The 23168-nt window shown below is 47.6% G+C and overlaps 1 protein-coding gene across 2 annotated transcripts in view; it reads left to right on the top strand.

Annotated features, from left to right (window-relative positions):
- The window catches only part of LOC135223711 (uncharacterized), a 103311-nt gene that overhangs the window by 33104 nt on the left and 47039 nt on the right, over positions 1 to 23168 (top strand). For both annotated transcript variants that reach the window (XM_064262446.1, XM_064262445.1), the window contains exons 2-3: positions 17179 to 17329; positions 17890 to 19398. In XM_064262446.1, the coding sequence (XP_064118516.1) occupies positions 17198 to 17329; positions 17890 to 19398 (1641 nt within the window). In that variant the 5' untranslated portion in view covers positions 17179 to 17197. The remainder of the gene's footprint in view (positions 1 to 17178; positions 17330 to 17889; positions 19399 to 23168) is intronic.

The raw sequence follows: 23168 nt of genomic DNA, 5'->3' as shown, positions 1-23168 counted from the left end.
CTGATTCCCTCTTGGTCAATACTTTATTTAGGGATGAAGATAGATTCTTTGAATTTTCAGGTTTCTCCATCTGATCCGAGAATTGCAAATTTTCAGAAGAGAATTCAAAGCTTCATTTCTCCTCACTCATTTTCATCCAGTGATGGATGAGCCTGTATGGGATACTTCATCAATAGAAAAGTCCTCTCCAGTTTTACCTAAAGGCCAACTGTGAAAGGAAGACACAACCAGACTCATGTGTCTTCCCAATTCTTCTGAGATCAAAGAGGATCTTCAGTGGTGGCTAGAAGAACACAAGTTTACAGTAGAAAAGTCGTTGCACACATTGAACCCCAACCTAACATTATATTTAGATGTGTCAGATCTAGGTTGGGAGCCTTTTTGGACAGCAAGGAAATTGCAGGGACATGGTCTCCAACAGAGAAGAACCTACAATGAACGTGAAAGAGTTAAGAGCAGTACGTCTAGCCCTTGAGGCTTTCTCAACCCTAACACACAACAAAATAGTAATAGCTCACTCTGACAACATGACGGTATTACCGTACATGGAGAGCCAAGAAGGAACTCATTTTTTTTCTCTTTACCAAGAAACCAGAGAGCTTCTGTTATGGGCAGAGAGCAACCACACGAGGATAATGACGTGATTCATCCAGGGAAAATTAAATGTTCTAGCTGATGAACTAACTGTGTCACAAGCAGGTACTACTGATGGAGTGGTTGTTAAACTCACAGTTGTTCCGATACGTAATACAAACCATCGGTCCTTTAACAATAGGAAGTAGCTAGCGGCAGCTGGAACGGTCGTAAGCTTCGAACAAGGGGAGAACGGTAGTTAACTGCTTGTCCGATCGTCGCGCGCCGCGCGACTGGGAGGTAAACAAATCACTTTTGCTTTCGGCCGTGTGAGGATAGGACGTGTTCGTCATCGCTCTGCCCGCCTTGTCGTTTGCTTTGAGTATCAGCCCTCTTTTCCTAGTGTAATTGAGAGTATATGATTGTAAGTACTTTTACATTTCTTTTGTCATTGCAATATGAGTGATCAAGAAATGGATATTTCGCCGCGCCCCCCAGTCGCCCGTAGAGTTGTCCCGGGCTGGAGGGGCCGTAGATGCGGCGGATTTAGATCATTCGTGGATGTGGATCCACATGAGGTTTGTACTCGTTGTCGGGGGCGAGAATGCTCCCGCAACGAGCCATGTATGACATGTATGAATTGGTCCGAGGCGCAGTGGGTTCTGTACGAGGGCAGGAAGAGACTTAGGCCGCCAAAGAAGTCATCGGAAAGCTCTCCAGTGACTCCTTTGGTAACTGACACTTCGTCTTCTTTCCTGCCTCCCGGTCAGCCCCCACGTTTCGCGCCTTCCCCTGCGGGGGGGGTAGCGGAGTCCGTCTCCTCTCTCGATCCGTCGAGTGTGGAGGAGGGAGGGCGCTACCCCGGACATCCAATTGTATTCGGGGTCTTCCGTCCGCTCTGGGTGGGGTTCTTCTCCCCCCAGGCGTGAGGAAACCCCTCTGACTAACCGACTGTTACTTCCGCAGATGTGCCACCAGCGAAGGACGACCTGGGACAGGTGTGGGAGTCGCTGGGACTGCAGGGAGTGCCTAGTATCCAGGGGTTGATTCAGCGGTTGGCGGGGTCGGCAGTGGTCACTCATGGTACGGTAAACCACTACCACTACCACATATCTACACCAGCGTATGACATGCCGCCGCACTTGGTGTATACGCCACATGTAATGACGGTGACACCCACGGCTGCAATACCAAACAAAACCCTATTACTGCCGTATACCAAATAAAGAGGACGGTGCCACCGCCACCTGGGTTCTTTGTGTTGCCGACCCCGGACTTCCGCTGCCCTAAGAGTACCCCTCTGGACCTGCCGCCAGTGCCGAGAATGACGGTAGCTGCCGACAGGACGCCTGGCTCTCCTGTGGTTCCTGCCGTGCCTGCCGTACCTGTTTGCTGTCCCTGCTGCTCCTTCCTTTTCAGATGCTGTTCCTGCTGTTCCTGCTGTTCCTGGACCTGTTCCTGTCGTTCCTGCTGTTGGTGGTGCTGCTACAGTCTCAGGTTCTTCCGGACAGGTGCAGTCGGGCCCTGTTGCTTCGGCAACTGCCCCGGCTCCCTCCTGGATGGAAGACCTGACGTCTGTCCTGCGGAGCCTGGCGAAGAAGAAGAGGAAGAAGAGGAAGGTGTCGTCGTCATCTTCGTCGTCTTCTTCGTCGTCTGCTGCCTCCTCTTCCCCTTCGACTTCTAAGGCTAACAGCCGAAGAAAGAAAGAAGGCTGCTCCTCCCCCCCTAAGAAGACTCCTTCGGGATCTTCTTAAGGGCCCGTCTCGCTCAGGCGAGTCGGGGAGCTCTTCTGCTGGTCCTCCTGTTCCTTCGGGAACGGGGCCCGTCTCTTCTCTGCAAAGAAGAAGACGACGGGGACCAGAGGCGTACCAGCCTCGGCTGGTACGTCCTCACCTGGTGTTAGCGGCCCTGCCGCTAAATCAGGTTCCGTTTCGGCCGCTTCTCGTTCGCGAGAAGTACCGAGTGGACGCTCTTCCACGGGAGACCGTCCAGCCAAGGTTTTGACGCCGAGCTCGCTCGCCGTCAAGACCGCGGCGCGGAGCAGAAGACTGGCGAGAGTCGTGCACACGACTCTCGCCAGGCCAGTGGACGCTCTCGCAGCGACCAAGAAAAACTGGCTTGCTCGGGTTGAACGTGACGGTCGCTGACCAGCCACGGGTTGAGGCGAGGAAGGGGTCCCGTCCCCGCGGCCGTCGGTACCAGCCACGGCTGGTACAGCGGCTCGACGCGCCAGAGGACGCTGGCCGGTCTCGCCGCGACAGAGAGCCTAGCAGGTCACCTGACCGCCGCTCCCATAGGGACGGGGGCGGAGACGGTAACCAGCAACAGCTCGCCTGACGCTAGAGATCAGCGTCAACGTTCTCAGCCGAGCCGCTCGCCCCAGGCGAGCGGCAAGGCTAGGCCTGCTGCTCGATCGTCACCGCGGGTTGACGATCGGCAGCAGCCCTCCACGCACGCTGGTCCTGCCAGTGAGCGAGGGGGGAGCGTCAGGTCTGCCTCTCCCGTACCTTCAACCTCCTCGGGCTACACCGGGAGGAGCGATGGTACCGAGGAGTGATCACGAGAGGGTGCGCCGCTCGCGATCCCCCGCTATGACGCCGTATGGCTCAGGCACGGTTCTAGGACCGACAGAACATACGCGCAAGTAGTTGGAGGTGACCATCAGGGGTCTGCCGCTGTTCCTCCTTCTGAGGGAGGAGTATTACGGGATTTGTTCTTGCTGGAGGGACTGGACGGTCCTACTCCACAAGACGCAGTCACTCCCGAGATACAGAGGAACTTTGCAGAGGTCATTAAGCTGATGCGTCTGCATAATGACCTTGCGGAAGAATCGCCGCTACCACCGGCAGAGCCCACGTCCCGGCTCGAGTCATTTTGGGGTCCTAAGAGGGAACCCAAAATGATGGTGGGGTTACCGCGATCAGAGCTTGCAGACTCAGTCTGGATCAAGTTGAGAATCTCGTCTCAGGACGGGAGGATTCGCTGAAATCCGGACGGTCTTCTAAGCTACTTCCTCCTCCTCTACAGCGTCAGAGGCATTTTTACGTGCCTTCGGAAGACCCGATACTGCCGAAACAGGTTAACCCGGAGTTAGCGAGGCTGACTCCAGGTGTGTCCCTGCAGCAGCTCCTGTCGGAGAATCCTCTCTTCTCGCAGCAGGAGGCACTTGCCCTGGAATCTACCGCTATGGCAGCATTCCAGGCAGTCCTCTTGGCTGGATTTGTGGTTCCCTCACAATATCCAAAGTAGCGGCCGGCTCTGGGAGTTCTGCTCTTGAAGACGACGCTTCTTTCAGGAGACTGTGCCAGTCTGGAGGAAGAGCGATCTCTTACCTCGCCCATCAGACTGCTAACCTGTGGGCCAACTTGGTTCTTCGGCGTAGGGACGCAGTCCTTACCCGAGTGACCAAGGGGGCCGGGCGTGAGGCGGCACTCGGGCTTCGCAATGGACCAATTAGGAGTTCCCCAGCTCTCTTTCCCGGAGAGATGGTGGACGCTGCGGTGGAAAGGCGGCGCACTGATGACAGTGACCGCTTAGTTCACCAGGCAGTCTCGAAGGTTACTGGGCAATCTCGATCGACTGCGGCCAAGCCAAAGAGCTTGGCTAGCGCTTCCACGGCGTCGAAGACGGTCGCACGTCCAAACCCCGTGTGAGGACTCCTGCTGTTTCGACGTCTGCTAAAGGAGGCCGTAACCAGCCCTCCTCCCAGGCCTCCTTTCCCCGAGGAGGTGGTGGGAAGAAGTCGAAACGAGGAGGGAAACGCTAGGGACGGCGTTCCCCCGCCTCACCTTGCTGCCGGAAGTGGGGGGGTGCCTGGCGAGGCCCATTGGGCGAAACTTGGGCATCCGCGCTACGGCGCCGAGAACTGGATAGTGGACGTCCTTCGGGAGGGATATCTACTACCCTTCGAGTCTCGGCCCCCCCTCATCTCCAAACCGGTCCACATACAAACCTATGTCCGGGGATCATCAAAGGACAACGCTCTTCGACAGGAGATCAAGACCATGCTGGCGAAACGAGCTGTAGAAATCGTGGAGGACCAGTCACCGGGCTTTTACAGCCGCCTCTTCCTAGTGGAGAAGGCATCGGGGGGCTGGCGTCCGGTGATAGACCTCTCTCCCCTGAACCGCTTCGTTCGCACGACGCGGTTCACGATGGAGTCGGCACGCTCGGTGCTCGACTCGATCAGGGGGAACGATTTCATGCTTTCAGTGGACTTGAAGGACGCGTATTTTCAAATACCCATCCATCAGTCCTCCAGAAAGTACCTCCGCTTCATCTTCGACGGGACGGTGTACCAATTCAGGGCACTTTGTTTCGGTCTGTCAACCGCCCCACAGGTGTTCACGCGAGTGTTCACTCTGGTGTCAGCTTGGGCCCATTCGCACGGGATACGTCTTCTGAGTATCTCGACGATTGGTTAGTCCTGGCGAGCTCTCGCTCGCAGTTGCTGCAGGACAGAGATCGACTCCTCAAGTTTTGTCGCGATCTGGGGATCGTGATAAACTACGAGAAGTCAGATCTCGAACCCAAGCAGAAGATGAAGTACCTGGGTATGCTGATAGACACGTAGCATGGGTCAGGTCTTTCCCGCAGACTTGCGTATCAGCAAATTCAGGGAGGCAGCCGGCAGGTTCCTGTCTCGACAGGAACAGGCAGCACAGCAATGGCAAGTCGTGATCGGCCATCTGTCGTCACTTGAGAAGTTAGTCCCTCACGGGCGTCTTCACTGCGGTCTCTCCAGTGGAGCTAAGGGAGAGTTGGTCTCAGGCCAAGGATCCTCCTACTTTCCCGTGGCTCTCATGGACAAGGTGAGGCAGGACCTAGCCTGGTGGCTCGACGACAAGAACCTCTTAAGAGGAGTGCCCATACGCACTCCCCCCCGGAGATGCTTCTGTTCTCAGACGCATCGACCGAGGGATGGGGCGCACACCTGGAGGAGTTGCTGACTGCAGGTGTGTGGGGACCATCACGAAAAGCACCTTCACATCAATGTCCGGGAACTCAAGGCGGCGTTCAACGCTCTCCGAGAATTTCAGGACCGCTTGGTGGGACACTCAGTGGTTGTTGATGTGCGACAACACCACAGTAGTGGCATATGTCAACAAGCAGGGGGGGTGGCTCCGTGTCTCTTCCGCTCCATCAGTTGACGGTGCAGGTGCACGAGTGGGCCACGGCTCACTCGATAGAGCTGTCAGCACGCTACATTCCAGCAAGAGGAATGTAGTAGCAGACAAGCTCAGCCGTCGGGATCAGGTGATAGGGACCGAATGGTCTCTACACCAAGACGTGGCGGAAAGGCTCTTCAACCTGTGGGGGCGACCGGTCGTAGACCTGTTCGCCACCCGGCACAACAGAAAACTTCAGGTTTTCTTTTCAGCCGTGCCGGACCCATGGGCAGCTGCAGAGGACGCTCTCCAACACCCCTGGGACAACCTCTTCGCCTACGCCTTTCCTCCCTTCTGTCTGATTCGGAAAGTGATCAGTCGAGCGCTGTCACTCCCAATCTCAGAATGATCCTGGTGGCTCCCAAACGGCCTCAAGCCGTTTGGTATCCGGACCTGCTGGCTTCTTCTTGCGGACGCACCGAGAGAACTACCCAATTGGTACAACCTTCTAGCCCAGCCACACGTAGAACGGTACCACCAAGCAGTCCAGTCCCTTCAACTTCACGGCTGGCTGTTATCCACCATCTCTTGCGAACGAGAGGCTTTTCTCGTAGCGCAGCAACAGAGATGGCTGGACATGTCCGACAGTCCTCTGCAGCTGTGTACCAGGGGAAGTGGGCCGTCTTCTGTGGTTGGTGTCGTAGACAGGGTCTGTCTCCTCTCAGAGCCACTCTTCAGCAGGTAGCGGATTTCCTCGTGTTTCTTCGCCGAGAGAAGCTCCTCTCAGTACCCACAGTTAAAGGATATAGAGCCGCCCTGGCTCTCGTCCTAAAACTGAGGGGACTGGACATCTCGAACTCGTTCGATCTCCTTGCTAATGAGGAGCTTCGAAAGGTCCTGCCCACCCAGGGAACTCAGGCCCCCTGCGTGGGATGTGACTCTCGTCCTTAGGAGTTTGACTCGAAGACCCTTCGAGCCACTCCGAGAGTCGTCAGACAGGGATCTGACCCTCAAGACCCTCTTCTTGCTGGCCCTGGCATCGGCGAAGAGAGTAGGGGAACTACATGGTCTTTCTTACGATGTTAAACACACCAGAGGCTGGGGATCTGTGACGCTCGATTTCGTCCCGAACTTCGTAGCCAAGACTCAGAATCCGTCGATCCCTGACGACAGGTTCGAGTCTTTCACGATCCCCTCCCTTCTGGACTTCACCGATAACGATGCGGATGAGATGCTGCTTTGTCCTGTGAGGGCGCTAAGGCGCTATCTGAAGAGAACTCGACACCTCAGGCCTGAGTGTCGACGCCTCTTCGTTAGCACTGGGGTTACCAAGAAAGAAGTTTCCAAGAACACCGCTTTCTTTCTGGCTGCGTGAGGTGATCAGGAGAGCGTACGAGGCTGATGGTATCGACGACATCCGTACGCTCCGACCGAGAGCCCACGAAGTCAGAGGTATCGGACCCTCCTTAGCGTTCCGTAAGAACTTCTCCGTGGCGCAGGTCCTGAAGGCAGGTGTTTGGGCCAACCAACCACCTTCACGTCCTTCTACCTTCGGGATATTGCCCACAAGTCCTTGGATACTTTTCCTTGGGACCTGTGGTGGCTGCTCAACACGTTGTGTAAGCTTACCCAGCACCCGAGCAGGCAGAAACAGCATCGATTCCTGGTATGACTGGGAGAATGAATGTGCGAAGGAGAGTGTGACTGGCTTCTCTTCACCATCTTTCTCTACCTCTACCTGTGGGCAGAGGGATACGGTCGTTACCACGCTGGAAGGGAGTCAGATGCAGGTAAGCTACTCGACCGAGCTCCATCCTATCCCTTTAACTAGGGATAGGAGTGTATATCCACCACTTTCTCCAACAAGGGGGAGGAAGTGGATGCCTACATGAGACAAACCCATGACTTTATATTTGCTCATGTACTGGAAAAGTTCTTACAATGCTGGTACGAAGAGATACGCTTGCCTCTCTCTTAGTACTCGGCCCAGAGGACTGACCATTGATCCTGCGGTGCACAGCACCCCCCCGATCAATCGGACAGAGGCTTGGATCCCTCCTCGCTCTTACGACCAGGGAGGCATTCCAGGGATGGACGAACACCAGTCTGTTCATCTAAAAGACTCAGATTCCTCCCACCAAGAAGTGAGTCTTCCTATTGTTAAAGGACCGATGGTTTGTATTACGTATCGGAACAAATGACAATTTGTCGAAAATTGCATTTTTCCTAACTATACAAACCTGAGGTCCTTTACCTATAGTCCCTCCTCAATGCCACCCCTCACTCTGCGTATTTTCTGCATGGGCAAAAGCAAAAGTGATTTGTTTACCTCCGCGCGACTGTCGGACAAGCAGTTAACTACCGTTCTCCCCTTGTTCGAAGCTTACGACCGTTCCAGCTGCCGCTAGCTACTTCCTATTGTTAAAGGACCTCAGGTTTGTATAGTTAGGAAAAATGCAATTTCATACAATCAACTTACCTGTCAGATATATACATAGCTAAGACTCCGTCGTCCCCGACAGAAATTCAAATTTCGCGGCACACGCTGCAGGTAGGTCAGGTGATCTACCGTCCTGCCCTGGGTGGCAGGATTAGGAACCATTCCTGTTTTCTATCATATTTTTTCTGTCGCTTGGAATGTAAACAACGTTTGCAGTTCCTCCTGACTTGATTTTTGGATTCATCGCCATCGATTTTCTGGCTATCTTTTGCAGGGAAGTACTGGATCTTTGGTTCGGCATACGCATATTAATTTGTTTTGATAACTTTGGCTTCGAAAATTTCGAAGAATTGTTTACGTGTAACTACCGAACTTTTCGGTAGGCAATCACATAGTTTGCAAGAAGGAAAATTTTAATATTTATTCATAATAACGTGTAGTAAATGTTAGAATTGATTGAGCTAACTTCCTTCTTGACGATGTAAGGAAAGAATAGTTACGCTTCCTTTAGAAGTTTATATAGCTCTCGTACTAACGAGCAGTTAGAGCATTAACATTACTAGTAGTGTGGTATCCTCATCTCCTTCTTACTTCACAGAATCTTCAAATTCATATTGCAATTTGAAGACAAAGGAAGGTAGCTCTAAATACGAGCTATTGAAAGGTAAGAAGTGATTTTACTGTTAGTGCAGTGGAGGGTGCGTTCTGTTCGGCTCTGTTTCGCTCCCAGGCCTAGACCTCTTCCAAGCTCACATACCCAGAGGAGAAGGAAAGTCGAAAGCCTTACGGAGGTTATGGAGAATCCCCACCGATCAGCGTCCCCTCGGCAGGATCTGTAGATCGTCCCAGACTGCCAAGTTCGCCATTGGAAAGGCGTCCTAATTAGTAGAGGGTGCGTTCGATCGGCTCTGTCTCGCTCTCAGGCCTAGACCTCTTCCAAACTCACAAGCCCAGAGGAGAAGGAAAGTCGAAAGCCTTACGGAGGTTATGGAGAATCCCACCGATCGGGCTTGTTCCTCGCGGGGATCTGTAAAAACGTCCCAGACTGCCAAGGGATAGCCATTGCAAAGGCAGCCTTTAAAAAGTGCGTCTGTTCTTCCGTTTCTTCATCTTACATCCGAAAAAGACGAAGAATGTACATGTTAGAAGTTCGGACGATCTGGCTCGTTCTCTGAATAAGAGAACACTGACTCACTGAGCGAGAGGCTGAGAGCCAGCCAGCAAGCTAGCGCGAGCCACGTTCCAACAGCCAGCAGCGAGCCGCGTTCCAACAGACTAGCGCGAGCCGCGTTCCATCAGACTAGCGCGAGCCTCGTTCATACAGATAAACGCGAGCCGCGTTCCAGCAACTGAGTGAGAGCCGCGTTCCAGAACTTTTTCTTGGCGCAAGGCGCCTTCAAAGAGAAAACAGGCGGCTTAACTAAGGAGCCTTATAGTAGAATGGCAATCAGAAGGATGCTTCCATTTGAACGTTTTCTGGCAAGAAGGCTCGTATAACAAGACTAGAGGCGCTCGGATCTATTAGGGCGCACGGGACCTTCCACGCAAGCGGAACGTTCCAGGAGCGAGTCTCCTTTCTAGCGTGCGGAACATTCCAGGCGCGCGAACTATCCAGACGCTAGGCGCTAGGCGCAAGGATCCAGACGCCAGGCGTCAGAAGATTTCAAAAACTCTTTCATTAGAGAGAGAGGCTCAGTCGCGAGACTCCTCTTTGAATTTTTAACTTGAACAACTTTCCCCTGGCAAATGTGCAGATGTCGCACAGGCGGCCGTTGCTTTTGTCAGAAGGATTCTGATACTAAGAGAAGCCCCTTTTCATTATCAGAAGACTCCTTTGTTAGGCAGTTCCTCTCAATGCGGACTCTCTCCTTCATCCATGCTCTCCCTCGTTTTGAGGAGGCAAGAGCTTTGGGAGTTTTTCTTAATAAGATCTCATCGATGTTTGGGTATGATGGCGGATAGAAAATATCTACTTCCTTCCGTAAACCCTAGTGATGAACAGGAATTCTGTCTCTTCCGCGATTTATGAAGAAATCACGAAGATTTAAAGAGTTCCTTGATTAACTTCGTCCTTAAGGATATATATATATATATATATATACTCTTTTCTATCGTTCTTTAACGAAAAGAACGAAGATAGTAGAAGGTAGTAGAGTTTGTCTGTGTATGAGAATACGATACGGTCAATTCATAAACACATACCGTAGTTACTTCTTTTCTGTGCAACTCAATTACAAGTATCCTTCTACGTCTTTCCTAGGAAGGACTACGCTTAAAGGGATTGTTAAGACTACACCTACTTAGCTTCTAGATTTATCGAAGTCTTGTTTCGCTTAAATATGCTTTAATAAGAACTTCCTGAAGTTCGATAATAATTTTATTAAATTCCTTTATTAATTGGAGTAGCTGGCAAACTCTAGAAGAGTAAGCGGGGACTGCTTTCGCTGAGAGCCTGAGACCAACGCAGTACGCCTATGCCAGTTACTGTCAGTTACCATGTAGGTGTCAGTCATGAGCGGTCGGGCGAATCTCTCTCTCTCCTGCGGAGGGAATAACTTTCCATATCTCTCCCTACAATCGCGGTCTTAACCTCGGATTGAGGGGATAATTAAGCTAACATAAATAAATATTGTTTATGCCTTTTGGCTAAGAAGCTTTCAATAAGAGAGATAGTACAACCTTTCAATGCGGTTTACCGTTAGGTAACATTATTAAAGGATTCTATCGCAGCAGAACATTATATTATGTAATGCTCTCAGGCTTACGAAAGCATAGCTTATTAGAGTACCTGCTCGAAGAAGATGGATGAGTCGGATGGGAAACATTCTCTTTGGGACAGAACTTGTTTCCCTGAATGGACTATACTACGTATATAAAAGTTTTTTCCTACTAAGAACGGAATTAACATGTGAAAGGGGATGTCGGGTACCATAAAGGCACAGCTGTTCTGGCACATAACATAAAAAGAATAGAAGAAAGCGCCAGTCTGGCGCAACGCGCCAGAAGTACCAACCTGGCGCAATGCTCCAGAAGCGCCAGCCTGGCGCAAAATTTGCGCCAGAAGCGCCAGCCTGGCGCAGTGAATCCAAGAGCACCATCCAAGATTTTCTCGTTTTAGCGAGTTATTAACCTAGGAGTCCAGTAGACTCTCGGACACCAAGCTCGGTAACGGCAAGATTCGTTCCTGATTTCGTTACCCATTTATTTAATCACTTAGGCCATTTCCACGACACTCTCATATCGCATAGAGCATCGAGAATCTCTTTTTTTCGCTCCTATTCGCGTTAACAAAGAGATCCTTCTCGATCGACGATAATAACTGTTAACATGTTTAACATTTATTGGGAAGAGTTGTGAGAAGACGAACAGGCTTCTATAGACTGCTTCCTTTTCCTACTTCTCCCCCGATTGAAGATGACGTGGGAAAAGCTTCAAGGAAGATTATCTTGCCAGTACAAGAGCAACTGGCCTCTTGGTGGGAGTGTTAGCGCCTCGTAGGAAGGACGTTGCGCTTCCAATCAAGAAGTCTCGTCCTCTCTCCCCTGCGAAGCGAGAGGCGTCATGCAGACGTGAAGCTTCCAAAACATATCGCATAGGCTTCGGTTTCGAGAGCGAGATCGGGAGAATCTTACGGAAGACACGTAAACGCCAGAGAGACGTGCAGGACGTCGGCAAGACATGAATAGTCATTTAAAGCTGCTTTTAGACGCGAGGCTCCAACCAAAATTTTGGCGCCAGTTAGGACGCCTTTTGAGAGCGAAGCGTCTTCCAGGCGCGAGGCGTCATCCAGACGTCAGCAGCCACACAAACGGGAGGCGTCAGCCAGGGACGCTTGGCTGACTAGAAGCGTCATCCAAGCGGGAAGCGTCATCCATTTATGGAGAGAAGCCTGGGCTGTTGGCGCCTTCCAGGACTATTAAAGCGGGGGAAGAGGAAGGAATATCATTCCCTTAGCCCCTCTCCTTTTAGGAGTTTGTCTCCTCCAGAGGAAAGACGTACTGAATTAAGCAACGGAGAATCATCTAGACCCCGAGTTAGAAGTAAACTCGGAGGAGGAGTTTCAAGGAAGAGAAGGACTGTCGAACTATAAATGTTTTGACAGCCTTGCTTCTAGAGGAGTATGGAGACGACTTGACTCCTGCCTCTCCTCCTTCTCCGCGCTCTCTTTTCTCGAGAGCAAAGACGAAGAAATCTTATCTTTTTCGTTTTTTCTTAGAATGAAGCCCGCCATTTTTCGATGAAGAGGGCTCTTCAGTCTTTAGACTCTTGGATGAAGTTTGAAGAAGGTGTTAGTTAGAACGGTCCTTCTGCATGCCTCCAGCGAGACTAGCTGGTAAAAGAGGCATTTGATATCAGACGGGAGAGAATAGGGGTATTTCTCTTCCGTCTACGTCAGAAGCGGACTTTTCGACCTTAGTTGACGCTTCACGTAGACAAGGTTTGAACTCTGCCCGTAGTAACTTGGGCATTTCAAATAACTGGACCATCTCCTCAAGGGACTCTTTCATGTATTGGAAGTTTTCAACTTCTTAGATTGGTCCCTTGGGGTGATGTCCAAGAAAGCCCATGATTCTGAAGGACTCGAACCAGAAGTCCTTCTGTGTATTTTGTCTTGTATAGACAAAGCGGTTCAGGATGGCTCGGTTGAGATCTCCTCTTTGTTTGGAGCAGGTCTTCTTAAAAAGAGGACAGTATATAGTGTCTTTTTAACCAAAGCGGTCTCCCACGCTCAGAGGGCAGCGCTTCTGTACTCGCCCTTGTCTGACTTTTTGTTCCCTTCTCAGTAGTGAAGGACATTTCTCGTTCATTAACTGAGAAGGCGACTCAAGACCTTCTGAACACAGTCAGTAAGGAAGAAGAAAGAAACCTGCAGACAGCCCCAAGAACACTGTCATTGTCTGATGAGGAGAAAGACCGGGCCTACAACCTGACACAGATGCGCTAGATGCGAACATATAGGACAGATAAGAGTGTCCGATGTGGACATTGCCAGACATCCTCGAGACTCTACCAAGCTCGAAGCTCCGGCAAGTGGGGAGGAGCCACCCAGGCGCGAGGCGCCAGGCAGGAGCGAAGGCGCCAGGCAGGCGCGAGGTACCAGCCAGCGGCGAAAGCTCCAGGCAGGCGCAAGGCGCCACATCCAACCGGGCGAGGACGCCAGGCCAGTGCGGAAGCTCCAGCAGGCGCAAGGCGCCAGGCAAGGCATCCAAAAGGCGCCAACCTGGCGCTGAGGCGCCAGCCAGGAAGCGACAGCAGCGCCACCTGGCGCGAGACGCCAGCCAGGCGCGAGGTGCCAGCCAGCCGCGAAGCTCCAGGCAGGCGCAAGGCGCCACTCCACCAGGAGCTAGACGCCAGCCAGGCGCAAGGCGCCAGCCAGGCGTGAAGCTCCAGGCAGGCGCGAGGCGCCAGGGCAGGCACAAAGCGCCAGCCAGGCGCGAGGCGCCCAGCCAGGCGCGAGCAGCCAGCCAGGCGCAAGCCAGGCTCTAGGCGCGAATCTCCAGCTAAGACGCGAAGCGTCATCCAGATGCGAGGCGCCAGTCAAGCGAAAGGGTACCAGACAAGCGCTAGGCAGCCAACCAAGAGCGAAGCACCAGCCAGGCGCGAGGTTCCTGCCAGGCTTCAGGCTTCAGTCGGGTGAGATCCATTTCAAGAAAGCCCTGGTCTTCTTTGAAACATGGAGATCTCCTAAGCACTTCATTAGTGACTTGATTCCTTCAAACAGCTGAGAATTAAAAGCGCAGGAAGTGCGCGCTTTTGCAAATTCTTGTTCTTTACATAACAATATGTCATATAAGACATATTAGCTGTGTTGTACGGTAGAGGCAACTCTGTGTTGACTTCTCATTACACAAAGGATGTCAAGTTAACCTACGAGAGATCCTTCTCTTTTGGTTTATACGTTTCTGCGGATACGTTACTGGGATAAGGAGCCGACACTGATCCTTAACTTTGAGTTAAAGTTTTTTAACTTAGTGAAATTATTGGGGTTTTTGAAAGGAGTGTGGGGATAACTCTTTCCAATTTGAGCGCGAACCCTCGTGTTAGGATCAGGTGATCGGGATCGGTGTTGCGCTCCTTCATAAGGTGTATTGTCATATAAGTGGATCAGCACCCATTGACAAAGTCCTTTCAGGCTCTGCCGAGTAAGTGGATAAGACCCCTTCGGCAGACCCACAAGAACTCTTGGCCATAGATCACATATCTCGCTAAAGTTTCTTGAGGTGATGCAGACTACTGGGCAAACACCCACGAAGTCTACCACCTATCAGGTAGGAACCAAGGTTTTATTTATACCTACAACATATGTTGTTTACCTGTCTATTCCATATAGTAGCTGTCTCTTACCCTCCACCGAAGGGTGCCAATCAGCTATGTATATATCTGACAGGTAAGTTGATTGTATGAAAATGATATTGTTATGATACAATAAAGTTTCATACATACTTACCTGGCAGATATATACGATTAGGGCCCACCCAGCCTCCCCGCAAGGAGACAGGTGGAAGAAAAAAAAAATATGATAGAAAACAGGAATGGTTCCTAATCCTGCCACCCAGGGCAGGACGGTAGATCACCTGACCTACCTGCAGCGTGTGCCGCGAAATTTGAATTTCTGTCGGGGACGACGGAGTCTTAGCTATGTATATATCTGCCAGGTAAGTATGTATGAAACTTTATTGTATCATAACAATATCATTTTTCGACAAATTGTCATTTATGCACCGACCTGTGGAAACAATGGGGAAAACCGTTGGTAGACCTATTCGGTATGTCAAGATATCATTGTCTTCATTTATTGTTTGCCATTTCTGGACACTCAGGCTTGGGCAATGGATGCCATCCTCCAGGACTGGTCGAATCTAGACATGTATGCTTTCCCCCCATTCAGCATGGTGAGGGAAGTATTGAACAAATTCATTCACAACATCCTGATGATGTTGGTAGCTCCTTTCTTGTCACAGAAAGAGTGGTTTCCAGAGCTAATCAATCTGCTTGTGGATCCCCAGGCTGCTACCTCAGAGAACAAGGCTTCTCAAACATCCACACTTCCTTTGATTCCATCGAGGATTATCCACTCTCGCTCTGACAGGCTTCAGATTGTCAGGAAGCTTGTCAGAGCTACAGAAATAATTGCCAAGTGCAGGCGCCAGTCTTCGACAGATCTTTTTCAAGCAAAGTGGTCAGTTTTCAGAATGTGGTGCAGAGAAAATAATATCTCTTCTTCTGAGACCACTGTAATGAAAATTGCAGATTTTCTTTTATAGATCCACAAAGGAATTAGCTACACAAACTATTAAAGGCTACAAGTCAAAGCTCATCAGTTTTTAAACATAGAGGGATAGACTTGTCAATGAACCAAGATATTGCAGATTTGATCAAGTCTTTGGACACAGAAAATGAAAGAGATATCTTCAGTATCCTGGAATTTAAACGTTGTTCTGAAATGGCTTTCAGGTCCTTTTGAAATGCTGAATTCTGCTTTCCTTAGAGATCTAACAAGGAAGACAATATTTTTAGTATCTTTAGCTATGGCCAAGGGAATAAGTGAAGTCCAAGCACTTGATAAAAAGATAGAATTTTCTGAAGGAAACGTAGTTTGCTCCTTTTCATTAGGTTTTTTGCTGAAGAATGAACGTCCCTCAAAACCTTGGCCTCATTCATTTTTAATAAAGAGCTTATCAGAGATTCTATGCCCAACAGACCAAGACAGAACTCTCTGTCCAGTTAGAGCTCTTAGATTTTATTTAGAATGAACAAAAGGTATTAGAGGCACTTCTCAGAACTTGTGGTGCTCATTGAGAAATGCCTTCTGTGTTTTGCCTAAGAGCACCTTGGCTCTCTTTCTTAGAGACATGATTATAGAAACACATTCAAAATTACTTACATGAAAAAGTATTCTCCTTGTTAAAAGTTAAGGTACATGATATAAGGGCAGTGGCCACTTCAGTGGCTTTTAAGTGGAATATCTCTCTCTCTCTCTCTCTCTCTCTCTCTCTCTCTCTCTCTCTCTCTCTCTCTCTCTCTCTCTCTCTCTCTCTCTACAGTCTTGGAGTCTATATAGTATTGGAAATGTAGATTGGTGTATGCTCTACACTATCTTCAGGTCATCAAGACAATTGATGATGAATGCTGTACACTAGGTCCGTTCAACGCAGCTGGCATGGTACTGGGTAATGAAGGATAGGAGTTAACCTCCTATTATTTGACTTATCTCCTCACCTTGATGAAGGTTGTCGAGTTTGTCTTGGGAAACTGGGGTACTGTGTACAGGAGTACCCTCCAGTCAGTTGTCTTTCATAGTGGGGTGTTTTTAATAAAAGTTGTTCTCATGTATGTTTTTAATGGTGGTGTAAGTGTTAATATACTGGTCTTTTGTTGAACTAAGCCCAGGGTAAGGGCATTTATTTTGTTCAATTATCAGCTTTGCCAACAAACAGAATTATCCCATGTTTGTAAAGCACCCACTAAAGTACAGATGACACAGGGTCCTGATGCTCCATCACAGGTAGAGAGGAGCGATGACCAGAGGCAGTAATTACCTGCCGTAGCTCCCTCACCTATCAGTGCTAGCTAATATACTGTTTCATGTAAAGTTTTGTTTACAATATTAATGCATTAGTATTGAAATAGTTTATAAACATTTATCCCACTGCCTGTCAATGTGGGATTCAGCAGTGTAATTACTTGGTAAGTTACTCATATAAACATGATATTTTTATAATATGTAGTAGTATATAAAATAAATTTTTGTGTACACTTACCAAGTACGTAATTACATAATGGGAGCCCACCCACCTCGCTATGGATGTAGAACACAAACAAGTTGCTCTCTCTAGCTACGTTGTACCTGTTTCCCAAAAGTGGGAGGAGGGTTCTACATAGTAGTACAGCCAAAACAAAAGTGCTAATACTGCAATTTCCAAAATTTTTCATATTTTAGCAGCCATAGTGTTAGAAACTTATAGCTGTGTAGTTACTTAGTAAGAATAAACAAAAATTTATTTTATTTTAAAAATGTCATTTTTCCTATGTCAAAACCTGTGGGTTTTTTGCCAGGACTGATCATAAGCCTACAATGTCGACTGATCCAGCTGCATTTGTAGCTGGAGTTCCAGTGAAGATTAGTGAAAGGTTTCGTCCACCTAGGAGAATCACTCTTCCTGCTTCGTGTCAGCATCAGATTAACCCAGATTTATTAACTCAGGAAGTAAGATTTTTACCTTATTTTTTTATATTTTGCTGTAAAATATCCAATTCTTAAAAGTACTTTACTTACATTGTTGCTGTGATATTTCTGATTTTATTATGTAACTAAATTGAGATTCTAAATCTCAGTGAGTTATTTAATATCTTCATATTTATCTGACCTAATAGATACTGGAATTTCTTTTTACTGTTTTACATGATAGTTACCTCTGTGTAAGCAATTGTATGTTTAAATTAACATTTTAAAAAACCACCTAAGTAATATTAAAAGTAAGGCTGAAAAATGTTTTGGGTAATATATTTCTCTTTCTTTTGCAACAATAGTTTTGTGTTTTAATTTGTGTGTAAAAATAATATCTCCCTTTGAAGGTTATTATTGCTGAGAAGGTATTTTAGTATCTGTAGATTTAAAAAATCATCTAGCAGTTTGACTGTTAAGTTTTTCTAGTATTTTAAATGAAATGATTTTCTTTAGAATTAAGTGAATGAGTGTACAGCATGTTTTTGTGCACGTTATTCTTAAAATTACCTTTATTTTTCAGTGTTACCTTTCTGTTTCAGTATGATTTTGCCATAGAAAGAACAACGCTTAACTGGGTTCATGAAAGAAGAGTTCGCTTAGAAAAGGAGGAAAAGGATAGGAAAGCAAGGATTGAAGAGTATGAAAAATTGAAATTAGAAAAGAAAGCAAAAGAAGAAGAGGAGAGATTGCAACTGGAGGAAGAGGAAAGACAGAGAGCCTTGAAAGAGGAGGAGGAGAAGAAAAGAGCTGAAGAAGAGGAAAAAAGGCTTCAAGAGGAACGTAGTAAAGAGGAGACTCAGCCAAGTGACCATTCAGCTGATGAAGAGGGAGAGGATCCTTGTGACACAAATAAGAAGGGTATTGAAAGTGAAAGCAGTGATGCTAGTATTGAAACACAGGTCACTTGTAAAGACAATCGTGAAGTAGATGTACAAAGTGAAGCAAAATTACATACAAATAATAATGCACTCCATTCAACAGAAATAACACAGCCAACTGGTACTCCTTACCTTGGGAATACCTCTATGTACAATAAAAATGCACATTTTAATACAGATATGAAGACTCCGTATCCTGATATGCTAAAACCGACCCCATTCCCTTCCCAGAAAGATAGTATAAGAACTCCTTTAAAAGCACCTACAGACATCAATTTTGCTGATTTTGAGGGTGATGCAAATGATCCTTTTGAAGGTGCAGCGTTAAAATCCATCAATGACCTCGAAGAACTAGCAAAGGTTTTAGACTCATCAAATATTAATTCACAGCCTAAAGAAGGGAGTTTTCTTGCAAAGTCAAATTCCAGTGATGATAAGGGATCCGTTCATATGTACCCAAATGGTCAAACTTCTTATGGTACTTATAGTCAGTATCCATATTACATGCAGCAGCACCAGCAGCAAAGTTACGGCCAGTTTACAAACCAGATAGCAAAGAATTCACAAGTTACTGCTGCGTCCCCAACAGTGCCTTCATATACTAGTAATCCACAGTATAGTGTAGGGCTCAATAGAACGTACCAGAATTCATATTATAATCAACAGTGGAATAACAGTTTTAATGTAAGTAGTCCAAGTAAACCCCCACAATTTGGAACATATGACTACCATCTTCAAAGCACTACTGTAGGTGGAATGAGTCCTGGAAATACTAATGTAAACCTCACAACTGCAACAGCAACCATCCCTGTTGCATCAGTTAGTAGTCTACAAGCAAACTCTGCTGATGGTGGGAATCCTGCTAAAAGACAAGATCTGGAAGATTTTTATTCTAAGTATTATTCTCAAAACAAAGCTGCAGTTCCATCTAATCAACAGTCTGTGATGAGATCTGGGGACTCGACACCAAGCCATAGCAGTGGTGGTTCTGGAGCAGCTGGGTCAACTAATGGTTCATTACGTTCGTGTCGAAGTGTTCCAGACCTAACTGCTGCGGCAGATTCTGAGGTGACAATATATAGTAATGGCATGCAGTCGCAAAATGAATCACGAAGTTTCACTCATACTCTTCCTCCAAGACCATCCAGTACGGGCCTTAGTGGTTTAGAGGTAAGAAAAAAAAGTTTGTTCCTATATCGCAAATGTATAGTATTTAATTTACATGAATGTACACATAAAGGCTATTTCTAGTGAACCTTGTACAATGTCTAGATATTATTAGTTCACATAAAATGCAAACCATTGCTTCAGGAAAGTATTGCTCTTCAGTCTTGTTTTAATAAAAGGACTGTTGTGTTGAAAGGGCCTAGTAACCATTTCATTGCTTCACATTCCCTTCATTGCATTGGCTTTTACTATTTAAACAAAGTTCCATATTTAAACTGTTTATTTGGTGGTGCTTAATTGAGGAGTACCCTCCTTCATGTAGCGTCAGTAGTCTCACTTGTTTCCTTTATCCTTATCCGGTTGTCACTTTTCTGTTGTCAGTGGACTCCTATTATATGGTTCCAATATCATAGGATTTTTCCTTTATAAAAGGGAGATTTCTTTTTACTACTTATTTGGAGCTGTTGATTTTTATCAACTTATTTATATAATCTTGCCCTTTCATGCATTTACTTAACAGTAACCGTTAAGTAATTTCATGATGAAACTATTAATGTGTACGAGCATCACATCACAGAAATGAAGGCAAGTGGTAGACTTATGTCTACCTGAAGCTGCACCGGCTGGCGTTCAGTCACTTGCCCAGTGTGAGGGGTGATAGTCCGAAGAAAGGAAGGGAACTAAATGGACATTGAAAAGGATTATGACATCTCAGTGGTGTTTTGATTTAGGTAGACCAACATTCCTCCTGCTTTACTGTGTCCTTGTCCTATGTTAGTAGGAGATTAATTCATACTCATCTTTGGTGAACCAGGCAAAAGTAAATTTTTCTTTTAATATTATTGTTTGTTCATGAAACTTACCTGTCAGATATATATATATATAGCTGTATTTTCTGAAGTCCGACAGAATTTCAAAAACTTCCGGCACACGCAGTGGTCGGCCAGGTGATTAGTACCCATTCCCACCGCTGGGAGGCGGGTATCAGGAACCATTCCCATTTTCTATTCATATTTTTTCTGTCGCTGGTGTTGTAAACATCTGTTTGCAGCACCTCCGTCTGGATTTTGGAAACTTCATTGCCGCTAAGTATCCTAATTGTCTTTTGATTTATTTACATGGATTTGTGGCTAGGCATACGCTATCATAAATTGATTTGAATTTGATTCATTTTTGCATAATATATCTGAATCTAGTTAGGCTAGTTTCAGAGGGTGTTGTCTGCAAAGATAGGGTGTGGCTACCGAAAGCTTCGGTAGATCCACACTTGGTATGCACGAGGGGTACGGGTCTTTCTTCTTTGTTGAGATTTGTCATGTAAGGAGTGTGAGACTTTGTCTAATTCCTTAAGGAAGACGTATGATTCGTATGTACACAATTAATCAGTAAACAAAAGTCAGGGTAGTGAACCTGCTAACCTTCCTGTAGACTTTATTTTGCCTAACCCTGTAGTATGGCCTACGGGTTATGAGCTTATGTCTACGAGAGGTAATGCCCTTTACGTTATAGATTCCATGTTTATCTTGGAATCTAAAGTGCTCGCTCTCCAATCATTGTTGTGAAGTGTAGTGCCCCTTCTGTAGTTGCTACTTCTAACCCTGTAGTGTTGCCTTCGGGCCCTGAAACCGTGTCTGTAGAGGGCAATGCCCTTTCTCTGATACTGTATCGATTCGTAACTTAGAATCGAAAGTGCTTGCTTTAGAGAGCAAAAGTGAAGTGGCTAAGTGCAGTGACAGTGCCCCTTGTGTAGTGGAGGGTGCGTCAGATCGGCCTCATTTCGCCTCTAGGCCGGGACCTCTGCTGGACTCCCAGGAACACAGGGAGAGAGCATGTCGAAAGCCGAAGGAGGGTTACAAGGAACCTCCACCGATCTGACGTGCCTTCGGCAGACCTGAAGATACTCCCAGGCTGCCAAAGTGCGTGCACGTGCACGAATCCTGAAGGATTGCTTCTTGTCCTCCGAAGCGTCCTCCCTGCGCAGAGGTTGGAGCTTTTGGAAGGACTCGCGCCCTCTAAATAGAAGCTTTATAGAAGAGGACGCTTCACGTCCTCTCTCTCGTCATGCGTTGCAGTGAGAAGTAAGAAGGCGAACGTCGCCTGAACACGTGTACGTCTTTTCACCGAGAAAAAGGGAAAAAGAAGTCAAAGTAGCAGGACGCTTTTGAGCGCGGACGTCCTAGCTTTGTTACTGTGAGAATAAGAAGGCATTCCCTCGCCCCTCGTATTCTCACACGATCAACCCTTCTCCTGAGACTGCTTCGTGCAGTCGGATTTCTCTCCGAGATGTCTCTCGCTCTTCCCTGAAGGCAGTTTCTCTCGCTTGTTTTGATGCCTGTCAGGAGCGTGACGCTTTTCTGCACGCTTCTTTTGACGCTCGGCTTGGACGGGACGCTCGGATGGACGCCAGGCGTACGCGGGTGCACGCCAAGCGCGCGCCAGTGGACGCCGAGTGTGCGCCAGTGGACGCCGAGCGTGCGCCAGTGGACGCCGAGCGTGCACCAGTGGGCGCCAGTGCACGCCAGGTGTGTCGCCTGGCTGAACGTTTTTGTTGAACTCTTCAAGCAGATTTGGGCCCAAAGATTTTTTACCTCTACCTTCGGTGATCCCTTCTACCTCACCTGCAAAGAATGTGAAGTAAGCAGTGCTTCGGAGGAAGCTTAAAGTGAACAGGCAACTTCGTCTTCGAAACCCAGCAAGACCACGGGTTTCGTGAATTCAAGAGGTCTCTGTCAATTAATATTGCTTTTCGCAAAGTCCAGGATTGGATGGAGTTAAGGAAAGCTCAAGGGAAGATCTCTTTTGCTCTACCGCAGTCAAGACTTGCGGTAAGGCAGCTACGGGGTATGTAAAAGCTCGACGTCCTGCACGTCATGACGCTCGACAACGTTCAGTAGGATTCTTGCAAAGGCACTCATCAAGAGGATGCTCTTCAGGAAAGCGTAAGACAGGACTTCCTTTGCCATACTGCCAATAAATTTAAGCGTTAGCAGGCATTCTTTGTGTTACGAGAGAGGAAGCTGGTTGGATAGTTCCTTCCTCTTCCCAGGATAATTTTGCAAGCTTTTTAGTCCATCTGAAAGGGCTTTTCAGATGATAGATTTTGTTAGTTCCTTGTTCGGGACTACGCTGCTGAAGTTGAACATCGGGGTCCTACCTGCCGTAAGCCCAGTCTTATTGCGTAAGCGGATAAGCTCTTATTAACAAGATTCGGAAGAGCTCTTATTCATCAATCGCAGACTCATACAAGAAATAGACTTGTAGACTACGTCAATGAACGCTTATGTCCAATAACATAAGAAGCTTGAGCTGTCTGCTTCGATTCTCTACGATTTGTTCATGAAACTTGCCTGTCAGATATATATGTAGCTATATTTCCAAATTCAGCTATAGATATGTCTGCCAGGTAGGTATGAACAAACTTTATTGTATCATAACAATATCATATTTTGCCTTGCATTATTTTACTACTGGTTGGTTCAAGTCATATACGCATGCTGTAGTTACCTCTACGGATGGCAACCGAGAGGTCTATTATTTTAAGGGCATTTAATCGGTACTCCCTGCAGCCTTCCAGGAGTTTCCGATTTATCTTTTACTGTTTTTTGGTAATGTTATGACGACACAAACGCAGCTCTATATTTAGCGTTTTCTGTTTCGCTTAAATATACCAGCTTGAGAGTCTCTTTCTACTCAAAAATAACAGACCTATTCCTTCGTAGAATAGAGTAGCTGGCAACCCAGGCATAAGAGTTAGAGACGACGAATGTAAGCTG

Source organism: Macrobrachium nipponense, chromosome 10 (genome assembly GCF_015104395.2).
Source record: "Macrobrachium nipponense isolate FS-2020 chromosome 10, ASM1510439v2, whole genome shotgun sequence".
Classification (NCBI taxonomy): Eukaryota; Metazoa; Arthropoda; class Malacostraca; order Decapoda; family Palaemonidae; genus Macrobrachium; species Macrobrachium nipponense.
Note: the sequence above shows the minus strand (reverse complement) of the source record. Positions and strands in the feature narration are given on the sequence as shown.